This window comes from Salvelinus sp. IW2-2015, unplaced genomic scaffold, assembly GCF_002910315.2.
Source record: "Salvelinus sp. IW2-2015 unplaced genomic scaffold, ASM291031v2 Un_scaffold511, whole genome shotgun sequence".
Classification (NCBI taxonomy): Eukaryota; Metazoa; Chordata; class Actinopteri; order Salmoniformes; family Salmonidae; genus Salvelinus; species Salvelinus sp. IW2-2015.
Genome location: NW_019942565.1, coordinates 265719 through 288595, shown reverse-complemented (window position 1 = coordinate 288595; position 22877 = coordinate 265719). Strand labels below are relative to the sequence as shown.

At 42.7% G+C, this 22877-nt stretch overlaps 2 protein-coding genes across 5 annotated transcripts in view; one reads left to right on the top strand and one right to left on the bottom strand.

The window, feature by feature from the left end:
- LOC112068421 (fatty acid CoA ligase Acsl3) overlaps nt 1–7767 on the top strand; it is a 24813-nt gene extending 17046 nt beyond the window's left edge. Inside the window, exons 6-14 of the mRNA XM_024135584.2 lie at nt 1253–1376; nt 1664–1735; nt 1872–2011; nt 3456–3628; nt 3949–4023; nt 4195–4386; nt 4788–4902; nt 6456–6613; nt 6752–7767. Coding sequence (XP_023991352.1) covers nt 1253–1376; nt 1664–1735; nt 1872–2011; nt 3456–3628; nt 3949–4023; nt 4195–4386; nt 4788–4902; nt 6456–6613; nt 6752–6909 — 1207 coding nt within the window. The 3' untranslated portion in view covers nt 6910–7767. The remainder of the gene's footprint in view (nt 1–1252; nt 1377–1663; nt 1736–1871; nt 2012–3455; nt 3629–3948; nt 4024–4194; nt 4387–4787; nt 4903–6455; nt 6614–6751) is intronic.
- An 11310-nt stretch (nt 7768–19077) lies between these two features.
- Nucleotides 19078–22877, bottom strand: part of LOC112068419 (enhancer of polycomb homolog 1) — a 43026-nt gene continuing 39226 nt past the window's right edge. For 2 of the 4 annotated variants that reach the window (XM_024135578.2, XM_024135577.2), the window contains 4 exons: nt 20724–20848; nt 20344–20485; nt 19583–19928; nt 19078–19354 (listed from right to left, as the gene is read on the bottom strand). In XM_024135578.2, coding sequence (XP_023991346.1) covers nt 19282–19354; nt 19583–19928; nt 20344–20485; nt 20724–20848 — 686 coding nt within the window. In that variant the 3' untranslated portion in view covers nt 19078–19281. Of the gene's footprint in view, nt 19355–19582; nt 19929–20292; nt 20486–20723; nt 20849–22877 lie in introns of those variants that run through there. The other 2 variants (XM_024135579.2, XM_024135580.2) reach the window with 2 other exon arrangements.

Genomic DNA, 22877 nt, shown 5'->3' with positions numbered 1-22877 from the left:
TTGAAGAGCATGCTCTCACTGCCCCGACAGGTGATATTCCTGTTTGAAGAGCATGCTCTCACTGCCCCGACAGGTGATATTCCTGTTTGAAGAGCCTGCTCTCACTGCCCCGACAGGTGATATATTCTGTACCGAAAGGTGAGGTGTCACCCAATTAATTCTGAAAATATAATACATTCTCTATTACTAGGCTATTCAAAATCAAACATAAATTCACTATAATTGTAGACTAACTCTGTAAGCCGCCCTGCACAATCAATGCACCAACAACATTGCCTAGGCCTCTACGTTCTCTCACAGACTCATGGATAGAAATGTTGGATCATAGCATAAGGTAACCAGTCCATTCCTGTCTCTTATACACATCTAGATGTGTATAAGAGACAGGAACCACACATGCGGAGATCATCCGTTCACCTACTCTGCATCTCACAAAGACACGGCGGTTGGAACCAAAAATCTCAAATTTGGACTCATCAGACCAAGGGACAGATTTCCACCAGTCTAATGTCCATTGCTCGTGTTTCTTGGCCCAAGCCAGTCTCTTATTATTATTGGTGTCCTTTAGTAGTGGTTTCTTTGCAGCAATTCGACCATGAAGGCCTGATTCACGAAGTCTCCTCTGAACAGTTGGTGTTGAGATGTGTCTGTTACTTGAACTCTGTTTAGCATTTATTTGGGCTGCAATCTGAGGCCGGTAACTCTAATGAACTTATCCTCTGCAGCAGAGGTAACTCTGGGTCTTCCATTCCTGTGGCGGTCCTTATAAGAGCCAGTTTCATCATAGCGCTTGATGGTGTTTGCGACTGCACTTGAAGAAACTTTCAAAGTTCTTGACATTTTCCGCATTGTCTGACCTTCTTGTCTTAAAGTAATGATGGACTGTCATTTCTCTTTGCTTTTTTGAGCTGTTCTTGCCATAATATGGACTTAGCCCTATTTAGTAAAAGACCATCTTATGTATTCCATCCCTACCTTGTCACAACACAACTGATTTACTCAAAGGCATTAAGAAGGAAAGAAAGGCACACCTGTTAATTGAAATGCATTCTAGGTGACTAAAGCTGGTTGAGAGAACGCCAAGAGTGTTCAAAGCTGTCAAGGAAAAGGCTGGCTACTTTGAGGAATCTCAAATATGAACTATATTTTGATTTGTTTAACACTTTTTTTTGGTTACTACATGATTCCATATTTATATAGTTTCTGTATGTTTGGCAGTTGAATAAAATGTTTTTTGTTTCCGTTCGTGCAGTGAGACAGACACCTATATTGGGTACCTGCCGCTGGCCCATGTTCTAGAGCTGAGTGCAGAGATGGTGTGTATCTCTCACGGCTGCCGCATCGGATACTCCTCCCCACAGACGCTAGCAGACCAGGTGAACACACACACACACACACCCACACACACAGACAGAGACAGAAACAGACAGACAGCCAACAGACAGAACGACAGAAACAGACAGACAGACACAACAGACAAAACAGCACAGACCATACAGACAGACACACAGACAGACACACAGACAGACAGACAGTAAGCCAAGGCACAACAACACAACGCGGTATGTAGAAACCCTCTATTAGACCTCCTCTATTAGAGAACAGGCCTAGCTGTGCTCTACTCCTAGTCTGATCCATCTCTCTCTCCTCTCTTCCTCCCCAGTCGACTAAGATTAAGAAGGGCAGTAAAGGAGACACCAGTGTTCTAAAACCTACACTCATGGCTGCTGTACCGGTAAGCACTAAAGCTGCTGTAGTATATATATATACTCGAGTAAGACATGAACAGAATTTATTATTATTTTTTTTTTTTAAATTGAAGTTGTGTTTTGTTCTCTTTCCTTCTCTGTCCCTCGTTCTCCCTCCTGTAGGAGATCATGGATCGGATCTATAAGAATGTGATGACCAAGGTGGAGGAGATGAGCAGTGTGCAGAGAACCCTGTTTGTGTTGGCCTACAACTATAAGATGGAACAGATCACCAAGGGCTACAAGACCCCGCTCTGTGACAGGTCATACACACACCTGTAACACACACACACACACACACAGTCAATGGGTAATGATTGATGGAGAGTCTCCAGGAGGTTGAACTAGCACTGTGGCGGTCATTACATTTTGTCAGCCGGTTATTGTCATGCAAAAGACTGCCGGTCTCACGGTAATTGACCCTAATTAACATAAACACATTTAGCATCTCCGTGCCTCCGCTCATAAAAAAGTCTAATAAATCAATTTAATATTCACCATCACAATATATCCAGTATTTCATTTAGGCAGCTCTAAAGAAACATAATGAAGAAAATGTATATCAGAAGGACAGAATATGAGTTGGTCTAACTGCATGTTATCCTGTTGGCTGTAGGCTTGTTGGTTTAGCTGACAAGTTATGCCTTTAAGTCCCGTGTCATTATTTTATATTATAATATTTAATAGTTAGAGGAATATAATTGAACTTGGCTGAATAAAATAGAAAGGATATTTTTCCCATTCCGGAGCGAGTACGCATATGAAGGCAATGTAGAGCGTAAAAGTGATAATTTGAAACAGGTCCTATACGCTAGATTGAGTTATTTGGCAACTTTACTTGTGAGAGATACAAACCTTAGAATGTCTTATAAATCAAAACATGTAATGGGCCTCATGGTACGACTAAAGTACTTCATTTAGGAAACCTAGTGAAATCTGTTCGAGAACATCGAAAAMAACATGTTTTCACAATGAAATATAGAGTATTTCATTAAACTGTCGACGGCCCCTCTCTCTGCGCGCATGAGAAAGGAATGAAGGAGAGAGGGGAGGAGATGGAAACGCACGGTGGTGAGATATTCTGTAGCTAAAGGTAATGTATCACCCAATTAATGATGAAATATACAAAAATCTCTATTACTAGGCTATTCAAAATCAAATACAAATTCACTATTGTAGGTGAACTGTAAGCCGCCCTGCACAATCAATGCACCAACAACATTGCCTAGGCCTCTACGTTCTCTCCCAGACTCATGGATAGAAATGTTGGATCATAGCATAAGGTAACCAGTCCATTCAGTATGCATAATAATACAGTCTACAATCAAAGGCGACTACTAGAATTTGTTTAATTTTGGAATGTAGGCTAGACCAATTAAAGAAGTCTTAAATCATTTTTTGATGTTTTTCTGCGGTGCGTAATATGCGGTAGGCTATGTATTGTATAACGAATGTCATAATCATTATTTTAATTCTGGGTTTTTTTCAGGCTTGGGCTCATATATAGGCCTATGCATATGCAAWAATGCYACYCAACAGCCTTAATGGAGACTCACACACCGACATTCTCGAATATTGCTGTGGCCGGTTCCTGCGTTAAACAGAAACCTAAGGTTCACACAGAGGTTATTATGAATGACTTGTTGTTTATCTTGGTGTTATTCTCATCCTCTGACTCACTGTCATCCTCTTTTTCTCCCTCTCCAGTCTGGTGTTTAGGAAAGTGCGCTCGTTGTTGGGGGGTCACATGAGGGTGCTGTTGTCAGGCGGAGCGCCCCTCTCCGCCGCCACCCAGCGCTTCATGAACATCTGCCTCTGCTGTCCCGTGGGCCAGGGCTACGGCCTCACCGAGACCTGCGGAGCTGGCACCATCAGCGAGAGTAAGAGAGCGGGAAGGAGAGAGGGAAGGGAGGGATGAGTAAGGGGGATGGAACGGAGTGAAGGGGACGGGAAGGAGGAAGTCAGCCGGGGCTACTGCTTCACCGAGACCTGCGGAGCTGGTGAGGGTGAGGGAGGGTGGGTGGAGGCGGTAGGTCCAAGAAGAAGGGAGGGAGGGTAAAAGAGAAGGAAATGTGTAGACTTCTGCTGCCTGATGGAAGAGAGGAATGGGGGCACAATGGAGAAAGCCAGGTGATTGTACACAGTAATGTGATATGCTATGTCGTTCTCACGTGTATTTTTTCCTCTCTCTATTTGTCAGTGTGGGACTATCGCACAGGTCGGGTCGGCGCTCCTCTGATCTGCTCCGAGATCACCCTCAAGGACTGGGAGGAGGGTGAGTCCCTCCATAGCACTGGGACTGCAGAATCGGTGATATTAGGGGGAGGGCTTGGAGGGTGGAGGTGAGTGGGGTTGGGGGCTAGGGTGGATGAAAGTTATATTGGAAGGGATGGACGTGGGGCTGAAGATGCTTTGGGCATAGACCTCTTCTCCTGATATTCTCCAGGTGGTTACTACAGCACAGACAAGCCACACCCGAGGGGGGAGATTGTAATCGGCGGGCCCAACGTGACTATGGGTTACTACAAGAACGAGGTGAAGAACCGCGAGGACTTCTTCGTGGACAGCAACGGCCAGCGCTGGTTCTGTACAGGAGACATCGGGGAGTTTCACCCAGACGGGTGCCTCAAGATTATCGGTGAGCAGCCCAGAAAAAAMACCTGTTTTCAGAGAGAGCCCTATGATATTTTGTCTGTCTATCTGTGGATTTAAATGCATACGAGTCAGGGTGAAAGCGCCAGATCCTCCAAATCTTCCCCAGGTGAACTAACAATTCAGACCCGTACAGTTAACTAAGGGTGACCTTGCGGTTAAAGCCACCYCCCTCGGGCACATAGAGGATGATTCCCTTGTCTGCGTGGATACGAATCTACCAGTCATACTCCTCCCCTTCTCTCTTTATCCACTTCACTTCATACCCGTCTCTGTCAAAAACAATCAAATATGAAAGGTTTCGCATATATAAACGACAGATAAATTCCTCCCGAAGGCAGCTGTGTATAAATCTACCTTAGCAATCATTGTGTTCCTTCTGTGTAGACCGTAAGAAGGATCTGGTGAAGCTCCAGGCTGGGGAGTATGTGTCTCTGGGGAAGGTGGAGGCCATGCTGAAGAACTGCCCTTTCGTAGACAACATCTGCGCCTACGCCAACAGGTAACAATGCGCATATTATATACCGCTCGGGTGACTGGAGTCTCTATAACACTGAGTGTACAAAACATTAAGAACACCGTGCTAACATTAAGAACGAAAGCGTCACACAGGGAGGCTGGCCCATGTTGACTCCAATGCTTCCCACAGTTGTGTCAAGTTGGCTGGATGTCCTTTGGATGGTGGACCATTCTTGATACACACGGGAAGCTGTTGAGTGTGAAAAACCCATCAGCATTGCAGTTCTCAAATCAAGTTCTATTAGTCACATGCGCCGAATACAACAGGTGAATACTTACAGTGAAATGCTTGCTTACAAGCCCCTAATCAACAATGCAGTTTAAAAAATAAGAATAAGAAATAAAAGTAACAGTCATTAAAGAGCAGCAGTAAAATAACAATAGCGAGACTATTTACAAGGGGCACTGGTTAGTCAAGGTAATTGAGGTAATATGTACATGCAGGTAGAGTTATTAAAGTGACTCTGCATAGATAATAACAGAATAGCAGCGGTGTAAAAGAGGGGGCAATGCAAATAGTCTGGGTAGCCATTTGATTAGGTGTTCAGGAGTCTTATGGCTTGGGGGTAGAAACTGTTTAGAAGCCTCTTGGACCTGGACTTGGCGCTCCGGTACCGCTTGCTGTGCGGTAGCAGAGAGAACAGTCTATGATTAGGGTGGCTGGAGTCTTTGACAATGTTTAGGGCCTTCCTCTGACAATGTTTAGGGCCTTCCTCTGACACCGCCTGGTATAGAGGTCCTGAATGGCAGTAAGCTTGGCCCCAGTGATGTACTGGTAGCTACAGTACCCTCTGTAGTGCCTTGCGGTCGGAGGCCGAGCAGTTGCCATACCAGGCAGTGATGCAACCAGTCAGCGTGCTCTTCATGGTGCAGCTGTAGAACATTTTGAGGATCTGAGGACCCATGCCAAATCTTTTCAGTCTCCTGAGGGGACTGTTTTGTCGTGCCCTCTTCACGACACAAAACGGTGCCTCTGGCACCTACTACCATACCCCGTTCAAAGGCACTTAAATATTCACCCTCTGAATGGCACACAGACACAATCCATGTCTCAATTGTCTCAAGGCTTAAAAATCCTTCTTAACCTGTCTCCTCTGCCTCAACTACACGATGAAGTGTATTTAACAGGTGACATCAATAAGGGATCATAGCTTTCACCTGGTCAGTCTGTCATGGAAAGAGCAGGTGTTCTTAATGTTTTGTASACTCGGTACAAAACATTGATTGTCTGTTTCTCCTTGTCAACTTGTTCTGTCTCTAGTCACAATGTCTCCATCTGCTGTCTGTGTCACCCACTTTCTACCTCTCTCCTGTCTCTCTCTTTGTCTTTCCGACTCATTGCTCTCTCTATCCTTCATCCTATTCTGGCCAGTCTTTCTCTCTCCATCTTTACCTTTCATTATAATAATAACTAGAATGATGATGATGATGATGATGATAATAATATAAAAAGGAATTATACAAATCAACTGTGTTGTCTAAATATAACAATAACACTATATTATCTCTCCATTTCCTTAACTCTCTCCGTCCCAGTGACCAGTCGTACGTGATTGGCTTTGTGGTGCCCAATCAGAAGCATTTGATGGCGCTGGCGGAGCAGAGAGGGTTACGGGGCAGCTGGGAGGAGATCTGTAACAACCCTGACATGGAGAAAGACGTTCTCCACGTCATCACAGAGGCCGCTCTGTCAGGTAGGATGGAGGGAGGAATAGAGGATTCTGGTTGTAACATACTGTTTCTCCATCTTTTTGGCCCTAGCGTTGACTTGTATTTCTCAACCCCAGCCCATGCATTCGTCTCTAAAGTCCGGTGTTGTTTCCCCCCCACAGCCAAACTGGAGCGCTTTGAGATCCCTAGGAAGATCCGTCTGAGTGCAGAGCCCTGGACACCGGAGACTGGCCTGGTGACCGACGCATTCAAACTCAAACGCAAGGAGCTCAAATCACACTATCAGGAAGACATCGAGAGAATGTACGGTGGCAAGTAACACACACACAGACATATGCAAGGAATCTAACAAACGCTATCTAGATGACAAGAAAACTGGAGAGAATGTACGGCGGCAAGTTACACACAAACAGACACAGCCCCCCCCCCCCCCCCTTCCCAAGACAAAAGACAGAGGGGCCAAGCCAGTTGGAGCAACACCAGTTGCTTGTCTTCGCCAAAAGTTTTTAGGGGTCTGTGTGTTGCTATGACGACGCTGTCATCATGGCGTGACTCGGCTGAGACACGGAAAATGACACGTTAGTCTTGTCCCACTCCTCCGCTCCTCTCCTTTTTTTTCTCCTTCCCTTCTCTCTCCTATCCTCCGTCTAGCATGGTCCTCGGCCTCTGTGTGTAGTCCAGACACCTGATAGTAGAAAGGATGGTTTTTGTGTGAATGTGGCCTGGATCGTGTTCATTAGGCATCAAACGGAAGAAAACTGACTGAAACAGGGAGGGACTACCTGAACTTGTCCAACAAGAAATGTTTTGCTATGTTGTGCACTAATGAATACGACTCTGAAAAATGAGGCCCTTCGGTTTAAACGTTCCACATCCAGGTTTGAATCTATGCAGGGATCTCTTTTATTGTATAAATGTTTTGGGATGTGGTGATGTTTTGTTCATGTTTCGTTATTTTTCTTTTTTTAACGTAATCGGTTTGTCTTGGTTCGTTTCCGAAACCTATTCGATGAACATCTTGTGTCTGAGAGAAATCAGTGTTTTGCGAAACCATGAGATTTTTGGAACGGAACTCGCATTTTTTATTTGCTCTCCTTATTTCTTATATTTTTTCTGAATGGTTTGTTTCTCATTTATCTGTTACCAAACTGACATTAAAACAACATGTTTTCCTCTTCTTTCTTTTCCCCCCCATGTGAATTTCCTAAATTCTTCTCCCTCATCTGCCTCTATGTCCTGAAGGTTGCTTCTATTCTATGGAAGAGTATGTGTTTACTGACTTGGCTAGATGAAGTCCTATGTTACAGTGTGCCAGTGATGGAATCTCCTCCCTGCTCTGTGCCCCTGTGTGTGGCTATGGGCTGATGTGATGTGCCTGGGTTGGCTGGTGGAACCTGTTTCTCGTAATGTAGCCTGATCCTGGATCGGTTTGTACTTTAGCCACCTCCTCTGACTATTTGTGGGACGTCATGAGTTGACCAAGGCAAGAAATGATCTGGGACCAGGTTAATAATGATGGTGAGGTGTCCAGGGGGGCTACGGGGAAGTAGGATGCAGTTTCCCCATAAAGCTGATCGAAGTTTAGTTTCTCTTCCCTGTGGTTGAGGCTAGGATGGGGAGAGGACAAGCTGATCCTTGATCTGTGCCTAAAGGGCAAGTTCTCAGCATGTGACACCAATCCTACTGAGACCCTTATTCATTTCTATTCTGTCACTTAACCAGTAGGAGGCAGTCTCTGTCACTGGTTCATCTTTGAAACATAATCTGTATAATAATGTCCAAATTTACAGGGGTGTGTATGTGTGCATGTGTGGTTTGTGCGTGTGCTGATGTTTGGGTGTGTGTGTGTGTTCTCTGACCCTGAGCTTGTTCCAAGTCTCCTATGTCGCTGTGAAGCCCGCTGCATGCCCACCCCACCTGACCTGTAGAAGTCTGTGACCTTTCAATGTTTCCTCCAGCAAAACAATGTTACATACACAGTATCCTGCTAAACCAGGTCTGTGGCTCCATAAACCATGTTATCACCTGGACTATCTGCTTCCATAAACCATGTTATCACCTGGACTATCTGCTTCCATAAACGCATGAATCCCTGGGACTTATTGCTTCCATTAACCACGGTTATCGACCTGGGACTATCTGCTTCCATAAACCACGTTATCACCTGGACTATCTGCTTCCATAAACCATGTTATCACCTGGACTATCTGCTTCCATTAACCACGTGGATTGTCTTTATTGAAATTGGCCTAAACCTGCCATTTTACTCCATAAAATGATGACCTATGTACCGCATGGATGTCTCTAGGAGAACCAATGAATCCCAGTCCAGATCTGTAGCTGTTTGCCTTTTTAGTTGCTGTTTGGCAGACTGTGTGTTTGTGTCATCCAACGGTAGTCCTATCTACTCTGATATCCCCTGTTCGTATTACAGTAATGCATTGTCCTATTTCTTTGTCATACCTCTAGTTACTGTTACTCTTATTGATGAAATATGAAATGCAGATTGAATGTGCAATATTTATACGAAATACAAATTCTAAAACTAAAGTATGTAAAGGAAAAATGCACAGAGAGAGAGAGAGAGCCCCTTCACAGTGTATGAATGTGTGGGTGCGGGCCTGTCTCTTTCCAATTAAATGTAGAAAGAAAACCTAGAGGACAGAAAACATTGTTGTAGAAGTAGTAACATATAGCCTCTATGGTGTGGTATTAGTGCCAACAGAAATGTCATCTGAATTCAATCATCTTGAGTTCATTCAAATTTGTTGGCAGTAATATGACTCCATACTTATTTTTCTGTATTGTGAAAGTACTGTACCAATTATAGTAATGAAGACTAATATTTTGGCCTTGTGAAAGTAAAATACAGTGGTGAAGAATAAGACACTACAGGTGAACAGAGTTAGGTCTCCAGGAAGTTGTTTGGGTTGCATGATTCCTTGTGAATGCACTATATACATTTGTGACGTACAATGTATTCAGATATCAAATCCAAGTTGAGAAGTCATGCATAAAGTCATGTGGGCAATTCCATACGAGATTTGCCCAAAGATATGTAATCCTTGGAAAGGTACTTTGGGGTTGGGACGTTTGGCATACCTTTTAAAGTTGAAATCGTTGATTTTAAAGTTGGAAAGTTCATGAAATTTTGGCTTTACCCAGGCCTTTTGAAGATATGACCCATTTTATACATGAGTTGACATTATAGGCCATTAACCAACTGTGCAAATCACCAGCAGAGGGAGTTCTGAATTCGTTCCCACATTAACTGTGTTGTTGGTGCTCCAAAAATATATCAGCTTTTCAAAAGTAGCAGAGCGACCACTCTGGAAATGTTATGTACTTGTAGAGTATATTGTTTTTAAACAATATCCAATACCGAACGAAATTAAAAAGGGTACTTTTGAGACATTTACGGTAAGGCCCGGGTAAGGCCAACATTTCACACATTTCCCAACTTTTAATGAGTTATTCCTCAATAATTATTTTGGATACAGATGTCAATGGTGTGCCAGACAAAATTACGTTTTTATTGATTTCATTTCAGGAAGATTAAAAGCATCATAAATATCTCTGGGCCAATCTCGTTTGGAATTCCACATACATTATAGGCTGCCATATATGTATTGTCTGCAAATTAATTACTGTGTATGAGCAATGTACAGTATATAGCGTAGAAGAAGAACAGCTTGGATATTCTATATTTAGCACAAGGGATATTTCAGCATTTGAAAAGGACCCTCGGTTTTGGGAAGTAGTCCAAAACACTGATAATGTTACGAATGAGGAACCCAGGTGCAGGCTGGTTCCCGTTCTTCTTACAGTTCCTGATATTTTATTGGTTCTTTGTATTCAACTCCCAACCAATGTCTGTCCAGTCTGCTGCTTTGCTATCCCATACCAGGCTACAATTGGTTAAGAAGATTTGTTCATAGGAATATACTAAGTGCTGTATCTTGAGTGTTTCTCTGAGGTTACACACATACATCATACATGCATACATGCATACATGCATACATACGTACATACATACATACGTACGTACGTACATACATACATGCATGCATGCATACATACATACATACATACATACATACATACATACATACATACATACATACATACATGCATACATACACTACCGTCCAAAGTTTGGGGTCACTGAGAAATGTCCTTGTTTTTGAAAGAAAAGCAAAACATTTTGTTCATTAAAATAACATAAAATTGATCAAAAATACAGTGTAGACATTGTTATTGTTGTAAATGACTATTGTAGCTGGAAACTGCAGATTTTTTATGGAATATCTACATAGCCGTACAGAGGCCCATTATCAGCAACCATCACTCCTGTGTTACAATGACACGTTGTGTTAGCTAATCCAAGTTTATCATTTTAAAAGGCTAATTGATCATTAGAAAACCCTAGAAGGCCAGCATCCCGGAGTCGCCTCTTCACTGTTGATGTTGAGATTGGTGTTTTGCAGATACTATTTAATGAAGCTGCCAGTTGAGGACTTGTCAGGCYTCTGTTTCTCAAACTAGACACTCTAATGTACTTGTCCTCTTGCTCAGTTGTGCACCGGGGCCTCCCATTCCTCCTTCTATTATTCTGGTTAGAGCCAGTTTGCGCTGTTCTATGAAGTGAGTAGTACACAGCGTTGTACGAGATATTCAGTTTCTTGGCAATTTCTCGCATGGAATAACCTTAATTTCTCAGAACAAGAATAGACTGATGAGTTTCAGAAGAAAGGTCTTTGTTTCTGGTCATTTTGAGCCTGTAATCAAACCCACAAATGCTGATGCTCCAGATACTCAACTAGTCTAAAAAGGCCTGTTTTATTGCTTATTTAATCAGGACAACAGTTTTCATCTGTGCTAAAATAATTGCAAAAGGGTTTTGTAATGATCAGTTAGCTAATCCAAGTTTATCATTTTAAAAGGCTAACACAACGTGCCATTGGAACACAGAAGTGATGGTTGCTGATAATAGGCCTCTGTACGCCTATGTAGATATTCCATTAAAAAATCAGCGGTTTCCAGGTACAATAGTCATTTACAACATTAACAATTTCTACACCGTATTTCTAATCAATTTGATGTTCTTTTAATGGACAAAATAATAGCTTTTCTTTCAAAAACAAGGACATTTCTAAGTGACCCCAAACTTTTGAACGGTAGTGTACGTACGTACGTACATACATATATACATACATTACATCTCTTAGTAGTGAAGTCATCCACTTTAACTACTGATGTACCTAAGACAAGGAACAAAGTTTGGTGTACAGATTAATTTGACCGCTCGTATTGTTTCTCATAGTAAATATGTTGGAAGGGGAGGGGTTAATATGATCAAATTTCCTAAAGATATACCAGTTGTGCAGGTGTAAAACCTAATTTAAACCTATTTGGTCTTTGTTATTGTCCAGTTTTTTGGGGTGGGTCTTTTTCCTTCTCGTTTAGCGTGGGTTACTGGCCTTGTGACATCATGGGCTATTTGCAAATGTCTCCTTCCTTATTTATTTGTAATTTGGCCTTGGAAAATTGTCATGAAATTAAAAGTTGTGATTGGTCTAAAAATATGTTCATTCTGTTTCAATCATGGATTATATTGATTCTTGTTAACGTGGATATGCCTTTTTTGAATGAGAATGATTTTMATGTGTCTGTGCGTGTATGTATAACATTCCAGACAGAGTGGCTAACACAACGGCTTCATTCAAATCGTGTCCCGAAGCGTATTATATGGCAACGAAGCCGAGGTGTGTGTGTTTGTGTGTGGAGATGACTGTGGGATGCGTAATGAATTGACGTGGACATAACAAACCGTTAAGATGTGAGCTAGTCCACATCTACAGAGAAACAGACTAGCAGAAGTTAGGGCTTTATTCAATCCGTATCGCTGGAGCGTCATTTCCTGTTGAGCCGACTTCTGCAGTGCTTACCTTGAATGCAATCTCCGCTAACGCGGGAACATTGCCTTGAAATTTAAATTGCGCTGTAACACTGAATTTCCGTGATACGGATTGAATAGAGTCCCAAGTCTCTCTCCACAGAATCAGAACAAACTAAGAGCAGGGGATGTATCCTGTTTCATCACATAACAGAACCACTGTCTCCTTCACTGGCTTTCAGGACACCCCCCCCCCCCCCCCTGSCTGCACACTKCAACACTCACCACATCGTGACCTTCTGAAGCCCACCCACTCAGGCAGTATTCAAAATGTCGCCCTATTCCCTATATACTGCACTACTTTTGACCAGGGCACATAGGACTTTAGTCTAAAGTAGTGCGTATGGAATAGGGGGCCATTTGGGATACCAGCTGGCTTGAGAAGGACTGACTGGGGGAAAGGAGTCTGTAACAGGAGCATTAAGGAGCTGAGACAGAGGCCCTCTTCCTCTGAGATGAAAAAAGACACTCAGAGTTCCCTCTCTACCAATTCAAAGGGCTTTATTGGCATGGGAAACGTGTACATTGCCAAAGCAAATGAAATAGATAATAAACAAAAGTGAAATAAACAATCAGAAATGAACAGTAAACATTACTCACAAGTTTCAAAAAMAATAGACATTTCAAATGTTATGACTATGTACAGTGTTGTAACAATGTGCAAATAGTTGAAGTATGAAAGGGAAAATAAATACAGATAAATATAATTTATTTACAGTGGAGTTTGTGCTTCACTTTCTTGTGGCAACAGGTCACAAATCTTGCTGCTGTGATGGCAAGATTTGTGATCTCTGAGGTGCGTGCCACTGTTATTATTAGGGGGGGGTACTTATATTTGTTCTGTTAGACACAAGTGTGTAATGAAAATGTGTTTCTTGCATATCCCAACTCCTCTTGAGACACCTGCAGTGACTTCTCTTACACTCCATTCATTCCAACAGCATGAAACAGTCACAGGAAAGAATTGTGAGCAACAATAATAGTGGCCAAGGTGCAATACTGTCAACCAACCACAGGATGTCAGTCATGTACCCATGAATGGAAGAATGTCTCCTGTGAGTGTGGTAATCCAGTTGAATTCAGAAGTTACATACACTTAGGTTGGAGTCATTAAAACAAGTTTTTCAACCACTCCACAGATTTCTTGCTAACAAACTATAGTTTTGGCAAGTTGGTTAAGACATCTACTTTGTGCATGACACAAGTCATTTTTCCTAGATTATTTCACTTATAATTCACTGTATCACAATTCCAGTGGGTCAGAAGTTTACATACACTAAGTTGACTGCCTTTAAACAGCTTGGAACATTCCAGAAAATGATGTCATGGCTTTAGAAGCTTCTGATAGGCTAATTGACATCATTTGAGTCAATTGGAGGTGTACCTGTGGATGTATTTCAAGGCCTACCTTCAAACTCAGTGCCTCTTTGCTTGACATCATGAGGAAATCAAAAGAAATCAGCCAAGACCTCAAAAAGAAAATTGTAGACCTCAACAAGTCTGGTTCATTTGGAAATTGCTCCCAAGGATGAACCAGACTTGTGGAGGACTCCAATTTTTTTTCTGAGGTCTTGGCTGATTTCTTTTGATTTCCCCATGATGTCAAGCAAAGAGGCACTGAGGTTGAAGGTAGGCCTTGAAATACATCCACAGGTACACCTCCAATTGACTCAAATGATGTCAATTAGCCTATCAGAAGCAGCTAAAGCCATGACATCATTTTCTGGAATTGTCCAAGCTGTTTAAAGGCACAGTCAACTTAGTGTATGTACACTTCGGACCCACTGCAATTGTGATATAGTGAATTATAAGTGAAATAATGTCTGTAAACAATTGTTGGAAAAATGACTTGTCATGCACAAAGTAGATGTCCTAACTGACTTGCCAAAACTATAGTTTGTTAACAAGAAATGTGTGGAGGTTGAAAAACGAGTTTTAATGACTCCAACCTAAGTGTATGTAAACTTCCGACTTCAACTGTACTTACCAGTGTCGTCTGTTGGAGTATAAATATATTTTCACTGATTGAAGGAGGGAAACACGCTTAACCATGAACAGCGTGTCTCTGTATATGGATGCTGCTCATTCGTGGAACGCGACCCATATGCCACCCTATTCCCGATATAGTGCACTACAGTGTGGTGTGGGCGTCTGCTGCAATAGCCCATCCGTGACAAGGACCGACAAGTTGTGCATTCCCGAGATGCCGTTCTTCTGCGCCGTTATTTGCCTGTTTGTGGCCCACCTGTTAGCTTGCACGATTCTTAACAATCTCTTTTGATCTCTCATTAACGAGCTGTTTTCGCCCACAACACTGCAGCTGACTGGATGTTTTTGTTGTTGGTCGCATCGTTCTCGGTAAAACCCTAGACACTGTCGTGAGTGAAAAGCCCTGAAGGCCGGCCGACGATCATACCACGCTCAATGCAGGTTGGCCTGCTTTATATAGCAAGCCACGACAAACGTGACTCACTGTCTYTAGGAGAAAACCGTTTTCACTAAACTGGCCACTAACTGTATACTGTGCATTCGGAAAGTATTCAGACCCCTTCAATTTGTCCACGTTTTGTTACGTAGCAGCCTTATGAAATTAAATATTTTTTTCACCTCATCAATCTACTCACAATGACAAAGCAAAAACATGTTTTTAGAAATGTTACATTTACATAAGTATTCAGACCCTTTAGTCAGTACTTTGTTGAAGCAGCTTTGGCAGCAATGAGTCTTCTTGAGTATGACACAACAAGCTTGGCACACCTGTATTTGGGGAGTTTCTCCCATTCTTCTCTGCAGATCCTCTTCAAGCTCTGACAGGTTGGATGAGGAGCATCGCTGCACAGCTATTTTCAGGTCTCTCTAGAGATTGGTTTCCGGGCCACTCAAGGACATTCAGAGACTTGTCCCAAAGCCACTCCTGCATTGCCTTGGCTGTGTGCTTAGGGTCCTTGTCCTGTTGGAAGGTGAACATTCGCCACAGTCTGAGGTCCTGAGCAGGTTTTCATCAAGGATCTCTCTATACTTTGCTCCATTCATCTTACCCTCAATCCTGACTAGTCTCCCGGTCCCTGCAGCTGAAAAAAATCCTGTCATAAGGCCTGTCATGTGCCTTTTACTGAGAAGTGACTTCTGTCTGGCCACTCTACCATAAAGGCCTGATTGGTGGAGTGCTGCAGAGATGGTTGTCCTTCTGGAAGGTTCTCCCACCTCCACAGAGGAACTCTGGCACTCTGTCAGAGTGACTATCAGTCTGGGCAGCCAGCTCTAGGAAGAGGATTGGTGGTCTAAACTTCTTCCATTTAATAATGATGGAGGCCACTGTTCTTGGGGACTTTCCTGTCTCGAAGCTCTACAGACAATTCCTTCAATATCATGGCTTGGTTTTTGCTCTGACATGTAGTCAACTGTGCGACCTTATGCCGGCGTGGGCAATTCCAGTCCTCGAGGGCCTTATAGACAGTTGTGTGCCTTTCCAAATCATGTCCAATCATTTGAATTTACCACAGGTAGACTCCAATCAAGTTGTAGAAACATCTCAAGGATGATCAATGGAAATATGATGCACCTGAGCTCAATTTTGAGTCTCATGGCAAAGGGTTTGAATTCTTATGTAAATAATTTCTTAAACCTGTTTTCACTTTGTCATTATGATAATGCCCTTTTAGTGGAAGAGCTGGTTGAAAAGACCGCCTGGAATTTCAGACTGTTTTGGCGGGTTGGCGTTTTGGCCTGCCTGGTGACATCACTAGACGGTAAATTAGGTAGAGTTCCAACCCTCTCTGACAAAAACAGCTAGTTTTCCCCTCCCCACTCAGACCAAAATTATTGCGTGAGAAATTACTCTTAGCTTCTTAGCAATTTGTTTATTTTTGACCATATTAATTGAAAAACAAGGTACTTAAATAGATTTTTTGGTAATATTTGTATATTATAATATTGTATATTTTTTAGCCAGTGGTTCTGAAACGTCTAACAAAGGGTCTATTTTTACGTCTAACTAAGGGTCTAACTGTACACGCACCAAATAGTCTACACACCGATCGCCAAATGCTTTGGAAACAGGCATGATAAAGTTATCACACCATGGAGACAGTTTAATTCAGTAAGAGAAAAGCTGCAAAATGGAGAGCTGAAAATAAAGAGAAGGGAGGGCCAGAAAAGAAATGTTTGGGAAAGATTTGGTGAAGTGGTGAAAGAGGATGATAGTAGTGTTGTGTGTGATTGTGAGGCGCTATTAAAAAAAAGTTACTTCAAATAGGGAAGTTCAAGGCAACTGTAGCCCACTGTTCAGATGAGTAAAATGGAAAATTAAATCTGGACACTGACTGTAGGTCTATAACCTCACATACTGTAGCCTATATTTTAACTCCTGCAGAGTTAAGCATATCTTGTAGTAAAATTATACACAAAATGTAGTCAACATTTTCACTTGGGAACAGGAATGGAGAAATAATCTCTCTTTCAGCATCTTGAGAGAATGCGAATGCTCAGTTAGATACCATCTGTAGAGCTGCCCTCTATCAGCATCATAAAAGCTGATCGTATTTCAGCCACAAAATATGCATCCAAGCCAAACTGAAATCTTATCAGATACATTTTGGGTAGTTCTCACAGCTTTCTTTTGCCTTACATCCAGTCAAAAGGATGTTATTTGGACATTTTGCACAGAAAACGTTTCCAGTTTATGTTATTGCGCCGTGAAAGATAACTTTACCGGTCAACTAGTTAGTCATAAATCAATAGAATGAATGCATCATTCTGGTGAGCAACATGAGAGTACAAGCTGCATGTATACAATTATAGACAAGTTGACTAAACACATAGCCTACCAAAATGTTGGAAAGCAGAAACATCTAAACCAGGCTAAAAAAAATCCTACATCCCATAAAAAAAGAAAAACACTACGCCGTCTTTGACTGAAGCCTACAAAGCATTTACTATATTATCGGGTTAGGGTTGGGTGTGGGCCTCAGATTTTCACAGAGCCAGGCGGTTATGGATGGGTTATAAGCAACAAAGACACATCCAGCTCAAAGTGGGAGGTTTAAAAAAATACCTAGGTCACCAAAGTTCCAGAGCATGTCTTGAATTGATACCCAGAAATGATTTGATATGGAGATAACTGCTGCATTACTATGGGAAATATGCCATTTAGCAGACCCTTTTACACAAAGCGACTTAGTCAAGAGTGCATACATTTTTACTTATGGGTGGKSCCAGGAATCGCCATGCTCTACCGACAGCTAGAGGACCAGATAAGCATCAAGGGTTAACTTCACCCTACTCTTTCCCATTCTACTATGACCACAACATGGAACAATGGGACGAAACAAAAAAAAACTAAACAAGATACATGCTGGTCCAAACACATAATGCCCTGGGTTTTATTTTTTGTGAGAAGATAATTTTTCATTTTGTGGATAGAAAAAAACAAAATTGATCAATTATGCCATTGGAATGGGCATTCATATTGGTGGTACAACAACAACTAACTAGTAGCCTTGTTTAGTACCGTACTCTTCACAGAAGAGAGCTCATATTTCCAAAGGAAGGCACCCGATACTTGTGGTTCATCTTGGCCTCGCAGCGTTCTGGAGAATTCTTATTCTAAAAGCAAAGAAATCTGCCTTTTTATACATGTTTTCTTCTGTTATGTATAAACTGGAATGATACATGTAATCAAGATGTTACTACATTCCTCTACCCGATCGCATTTCATCAACAAGTAACAAAATAATAAAGTCTTTCAATGAGGAACATACAATCATCATCAAAAATGGAAAGGGGATACAAAAATAATTACATTTTTCACAAAATAATTGGGGAAGGGGTCTTAAAAAAAAAGGTACTGATGTGAAAACAAACCAGAGACCTAAATCATATAAAAGCAGCATTCATCGAAAACAAAAATAGTGCTTAGATAAGTCAGAAGCAGCAGTGACTTCTAGGAACAGACTTCATTCCCATTGTGTTACTTTGTCTCATGAACAATTTAAAAATGGAAGATCTTAAGTGATTACCCTCTGACTGACAAACCGATGCCTTAAATCCACAGCCACCGACTCTGTATGAATGCATGTCACCATTTGTTTCTACATGATACAATGAACCAACAGCCAGGAATCTTAAAGTGAGGACCCCCTGGTTATGTTCACAATATAGATATATAAAATACAGAGAAGTTCATAGCTACCTAAACCCAGACTACAGCACGGGAACCAATGAGGGTACAGTGGACAACAAAAACACATAAAAAAAACTAACAAAACGTAGAGAAAAAGAAAGAACTGTAAACACGGCACAATAAATAGATAAAACAGCAGGTTCCACACCATGCACTGACGTGATGATGACACTGTTGTACAACTCACACCCGAACCAGTTGCAGTTTGTCTTTTAATTTTTTTTTTAATCCCAAGTGCAAAACATCAAATGAACAATTTCCGTATTCAAGTAACATTATATACAAGGGGGGATTACAAATATCTGGTACTGTACATATAATTGCCATATTCATAATTACAGATGTTGATATTTCTTATCAACAGTAACAGTAACAAATAGGAAATGAAAAAAGTACGAGACGACCATTGCAATTAAGTCCCAACCGTCACCATGGAGACAGCGTTGTATGCTGTGTGCGCATTCCACTACCCCTTCCTTGCATTCACAACTCTACGATGCATAGCACCTAAATGAGTTCCCGGGTGAGCCCACAGTCCTGTCCGTGTTCCGAGGTCACGTGACCTCCATAGCCACTGTGTTGTCCGAAATGCTGTTTAGTGCTGGCTTTTCTTGATCCTGATTTTCCCTGGAGGCAAGTGGAGAGAATATGTACAAATCAATCAGACACTGTTCAATAATATCTACATTAATATTGACTCAGACGGACTCAGGTAATGTTCCTGAATCAGCAGTTTAAGCTACGGTTGTCTGAACACTGTGTAATGGTCCATTTCTATACACTTAATCTGTGTCCCAAATGGACCCTATTCCCTATGTAGCGTACTACTTCAGACAAGAAGTCTCTCTCTCTCACCTTGGCACCAGGTCCATTGACGGGGTGATTGTGGAGACCTTAGGCATTTGACAGTTAGCGGTGGCAGCCAGCTTTAAGGCAGATGACGACACGGGAGCGTGGCTTAGCGTCCGGGGTATGTGGCGCTTGGTGAGGAGTCCCCCGGGGGAGGACATGCTCAGACGGAGGTTGTTGTTGTTCCCCATCAGGACCTGAGTGGTGGTGGAGTTGGCGTGGGTGGTGCCGTTGTTGCTGGGCAACAGGAAGGGGAAGGAGGGGGTAGTGGTGGTCAGAGGGCTAGGGGTGGAGGTGGGGGCTGCAGGCAACGGGGATGCTGTGCTAGTGAGGTGAAAGCCCTTGTAGACACCTGTAGGAAGGGAAGACAGAAAACTAAATCACTTCATGTGCATGGTCCTAGCAGAAGCTATACAAGCAGTTTCCTCTTTGATCAGTTCCAACCTTTTACGTTTGCTTCTGTGAAAGCCCTGCATTTCATTCGAAACGCACTTGCACGTCTGAGGTTACTTGTTGCAGGTGCGTGGGAATAATTTGATGATATCTTGAAAGGAAACCTTGCACACTGTGCTTACCGGATTCACTTGTGTTTATTTAGCTTATATACTGCGCCTCGTGGCCTTTGTCAAAGCGTTCAAAGTCTTATGTGCAATTTTCTCTTCTCTTTGATGCTCTGCTTTAAAAAAGTGTATTTATTTAACCTGTTAAGGCATTACCCTTTTACAATAACCACCTGACCACAACAAATGCTTGGGTGCAGTGTTAACCTGAGGGTGGAAGGACCCCGTTGACCCCGCTGCCCGGTCCACCCTCATCCTTGGTCTTCAAGGCCAGAAGCTGGTCTGTGGTCACCAGGGCAGAGGCAGCAAACTGGGCACTGGCACAATCTAACGTCTTGGACACCAAAACCTGGTAGAGGAGGAGAACAACGTATTAACACAATGRTGAAAAGACAAACAGATGGACAGAGAGAGAGGTCATGGGGCTGTATCAAACATCTCAGAGTAGGAGTGCTGATCTAGGACCAGGTCCCTCCTTTCCATTGAATCTTATTCATTATGATCTAAAAAGGAACGGATCCTGGTTCAGCGCTCGTATTCTGAGCCACTGAGAATACCAGCCCAGGTCAGAGAGCGGGCTAACTAACCTGCGTGCTATTGGTAGTGGTGGTGGTGCTGTTGGCTTGCAGTTGCTGTTGGATCTGCTCCAGCTGCTGTTTCTGCATCAAGGCCAGCTGCTCCTGATGCTGCTGGTATTGTTGGGCGGTAAAAGCTGCAGGAGACACAGAGAGGAGAACAGGTCACACACACGGACCGGTCACATCAATTTGGGATGCATCCTATGAAGAAAGCATTCAGAAGCCTTGAGTTTTTCCCTATTTTGTTACGGCACAGCCTTATTCTAAAATTGATTAAATTGTCCCCCCCCCTCACACACACACACAATACCACAGAATGACAAAGCAAAAACAGTATATTTTATTTTAGCAAATGTATTAAAAAAAGTTTTTTTTAATGAAATATCACATTTACATAACTATTCAGACCCTTCACTCAGTACTTTGTTGAAGCACCTGTGGCAGTGATTACAGCCTCAAGTCTTCTTGGGTATGACGCTACAAGCTTGGCACATCTGTATTTGGGGAGTTTCTCCCATTCTACTCTGCAGATCCTCTCAAGCTCTGTCAGGTTGGATGGGGAGCGTCGCTGCACAGCTATTTTCAGGTCTCTCCAGAGATGTTCAAATCAGGTTCAAGTCCGGGCTCTGGATGTGCAACTCATGGACATTCAGAGACTTTTGTCCCAAAGCCACTCCTGCGTTGTCTTGGCTGTGTCCTTAGAGTTGTTGTCTTGCTGGACGGTGAACCTTTGCCACAGTCTGAGGTCCTGAGCGCTCTGGAGCAGGTTTTCATCGAGGATCTCTGTACTTTGCTCTGTTCATCTTTTCCTCCATCCTGACTAGTCTCCCAGTCCCTGCCGCTGAAAAACATCTCCACAGCATGATGCTGCCACCACCATGCTTCACCGTAGGGATGGTGCCAGGTTCCCTCCAGACATGTTGCTTGGCATTCAGGCCAAAGAGTTCAATCTTGGTTTCATCAGACCAGAAAATCTTGTTTCTCATGGTCTGAGAGTCTTTAGGTGCCTTTTGGGAAACTCCAAGCAGGCTGTCATGTGCCTTTTACGGAGGAGTGGCTCCCGCCCGGTTTCTACAATAAAMGCCTGATTGGTGGAGTTCTGCAATGATGGTTGTCCTTCTGGAAAGGTTCTCCCATCTCCACAGAGGATCTCGAGCTCCGTCAGTGACCATTGGGTTCTTGGTCACCTCCCTGACCAAGGCCCTTCTCTCCCAATTGGGAGAGCTCCAGGAAGAGTGGTTCTAAACTTCTTCCATTTAAGAATGGAGGCCAGCCTCCCAAGTGGCGCAAAGATCTAAGGCACTGCATCGCAGTGCTAGAGGTGTCACTATAGACGCAGTTTCGATCCTGGGGTGTATCACAACCAGCCTGTGATTGGGAGTCCCATAGGGCGGTGCACAATTGGCCCAGCGTCGTCTGGGTTGGGGGGGGGGGGGGGGGGGTTACGTGGCTCATCGCGCTCTAACGACTCCTTGTGACGGGCCAGGCGCCTGCAGGCTAACCCGCCCGGTTAGGCGGGTAATGTTTCGGAGCTCGCATGACTCCACCTTTGCCTTCCGAGCCCGTTGGGTTGCAGCAATGAGACAAGATTGAAATTGGGGAGAAAGGGGTAAAAAAATATATTTACAAAATGTAGGCCACTGTGTTCTTGGGGACCTTGGATGCTGCAGAAATGTTTTGGTACCCTTCCCCAGATATGTGCCTCGACACATTCCTTTGACCTCATGGCTTGATTTTTGTTCTGACTGTGGGACCTTATATAGACAGGTTGTAAAAACATCTCAAGCATGATCAAATGAAAGCTCAATTTTGAGTCTCATAGCAAAGGGTCTGAATACWTATGTAAATAAGGTATGTTTTTAATTGAATACATTTGCAAAAATGACTAAAAACCTGTTTTCGCTTTGTCATTATGGGGTATTGTGTGTAGATTGATGAGGACATTTTATTTAATCCATTTTAGAATATGGCTGTAACGTAACAAAATGTGTAGAAAGTCAAGGGGTCTGAATACTTTCCTAAGGCATTTAGAGCACTATTTTTATGCACTATGCACTACAGGGCTCAACATTTTACGCTCGTCCTCTTGCCGGACAAAAACAATATTAGATTTAAGTTGTCCATTTGAATTGACAAGTAAAAAAAWATATATATATTTATTCA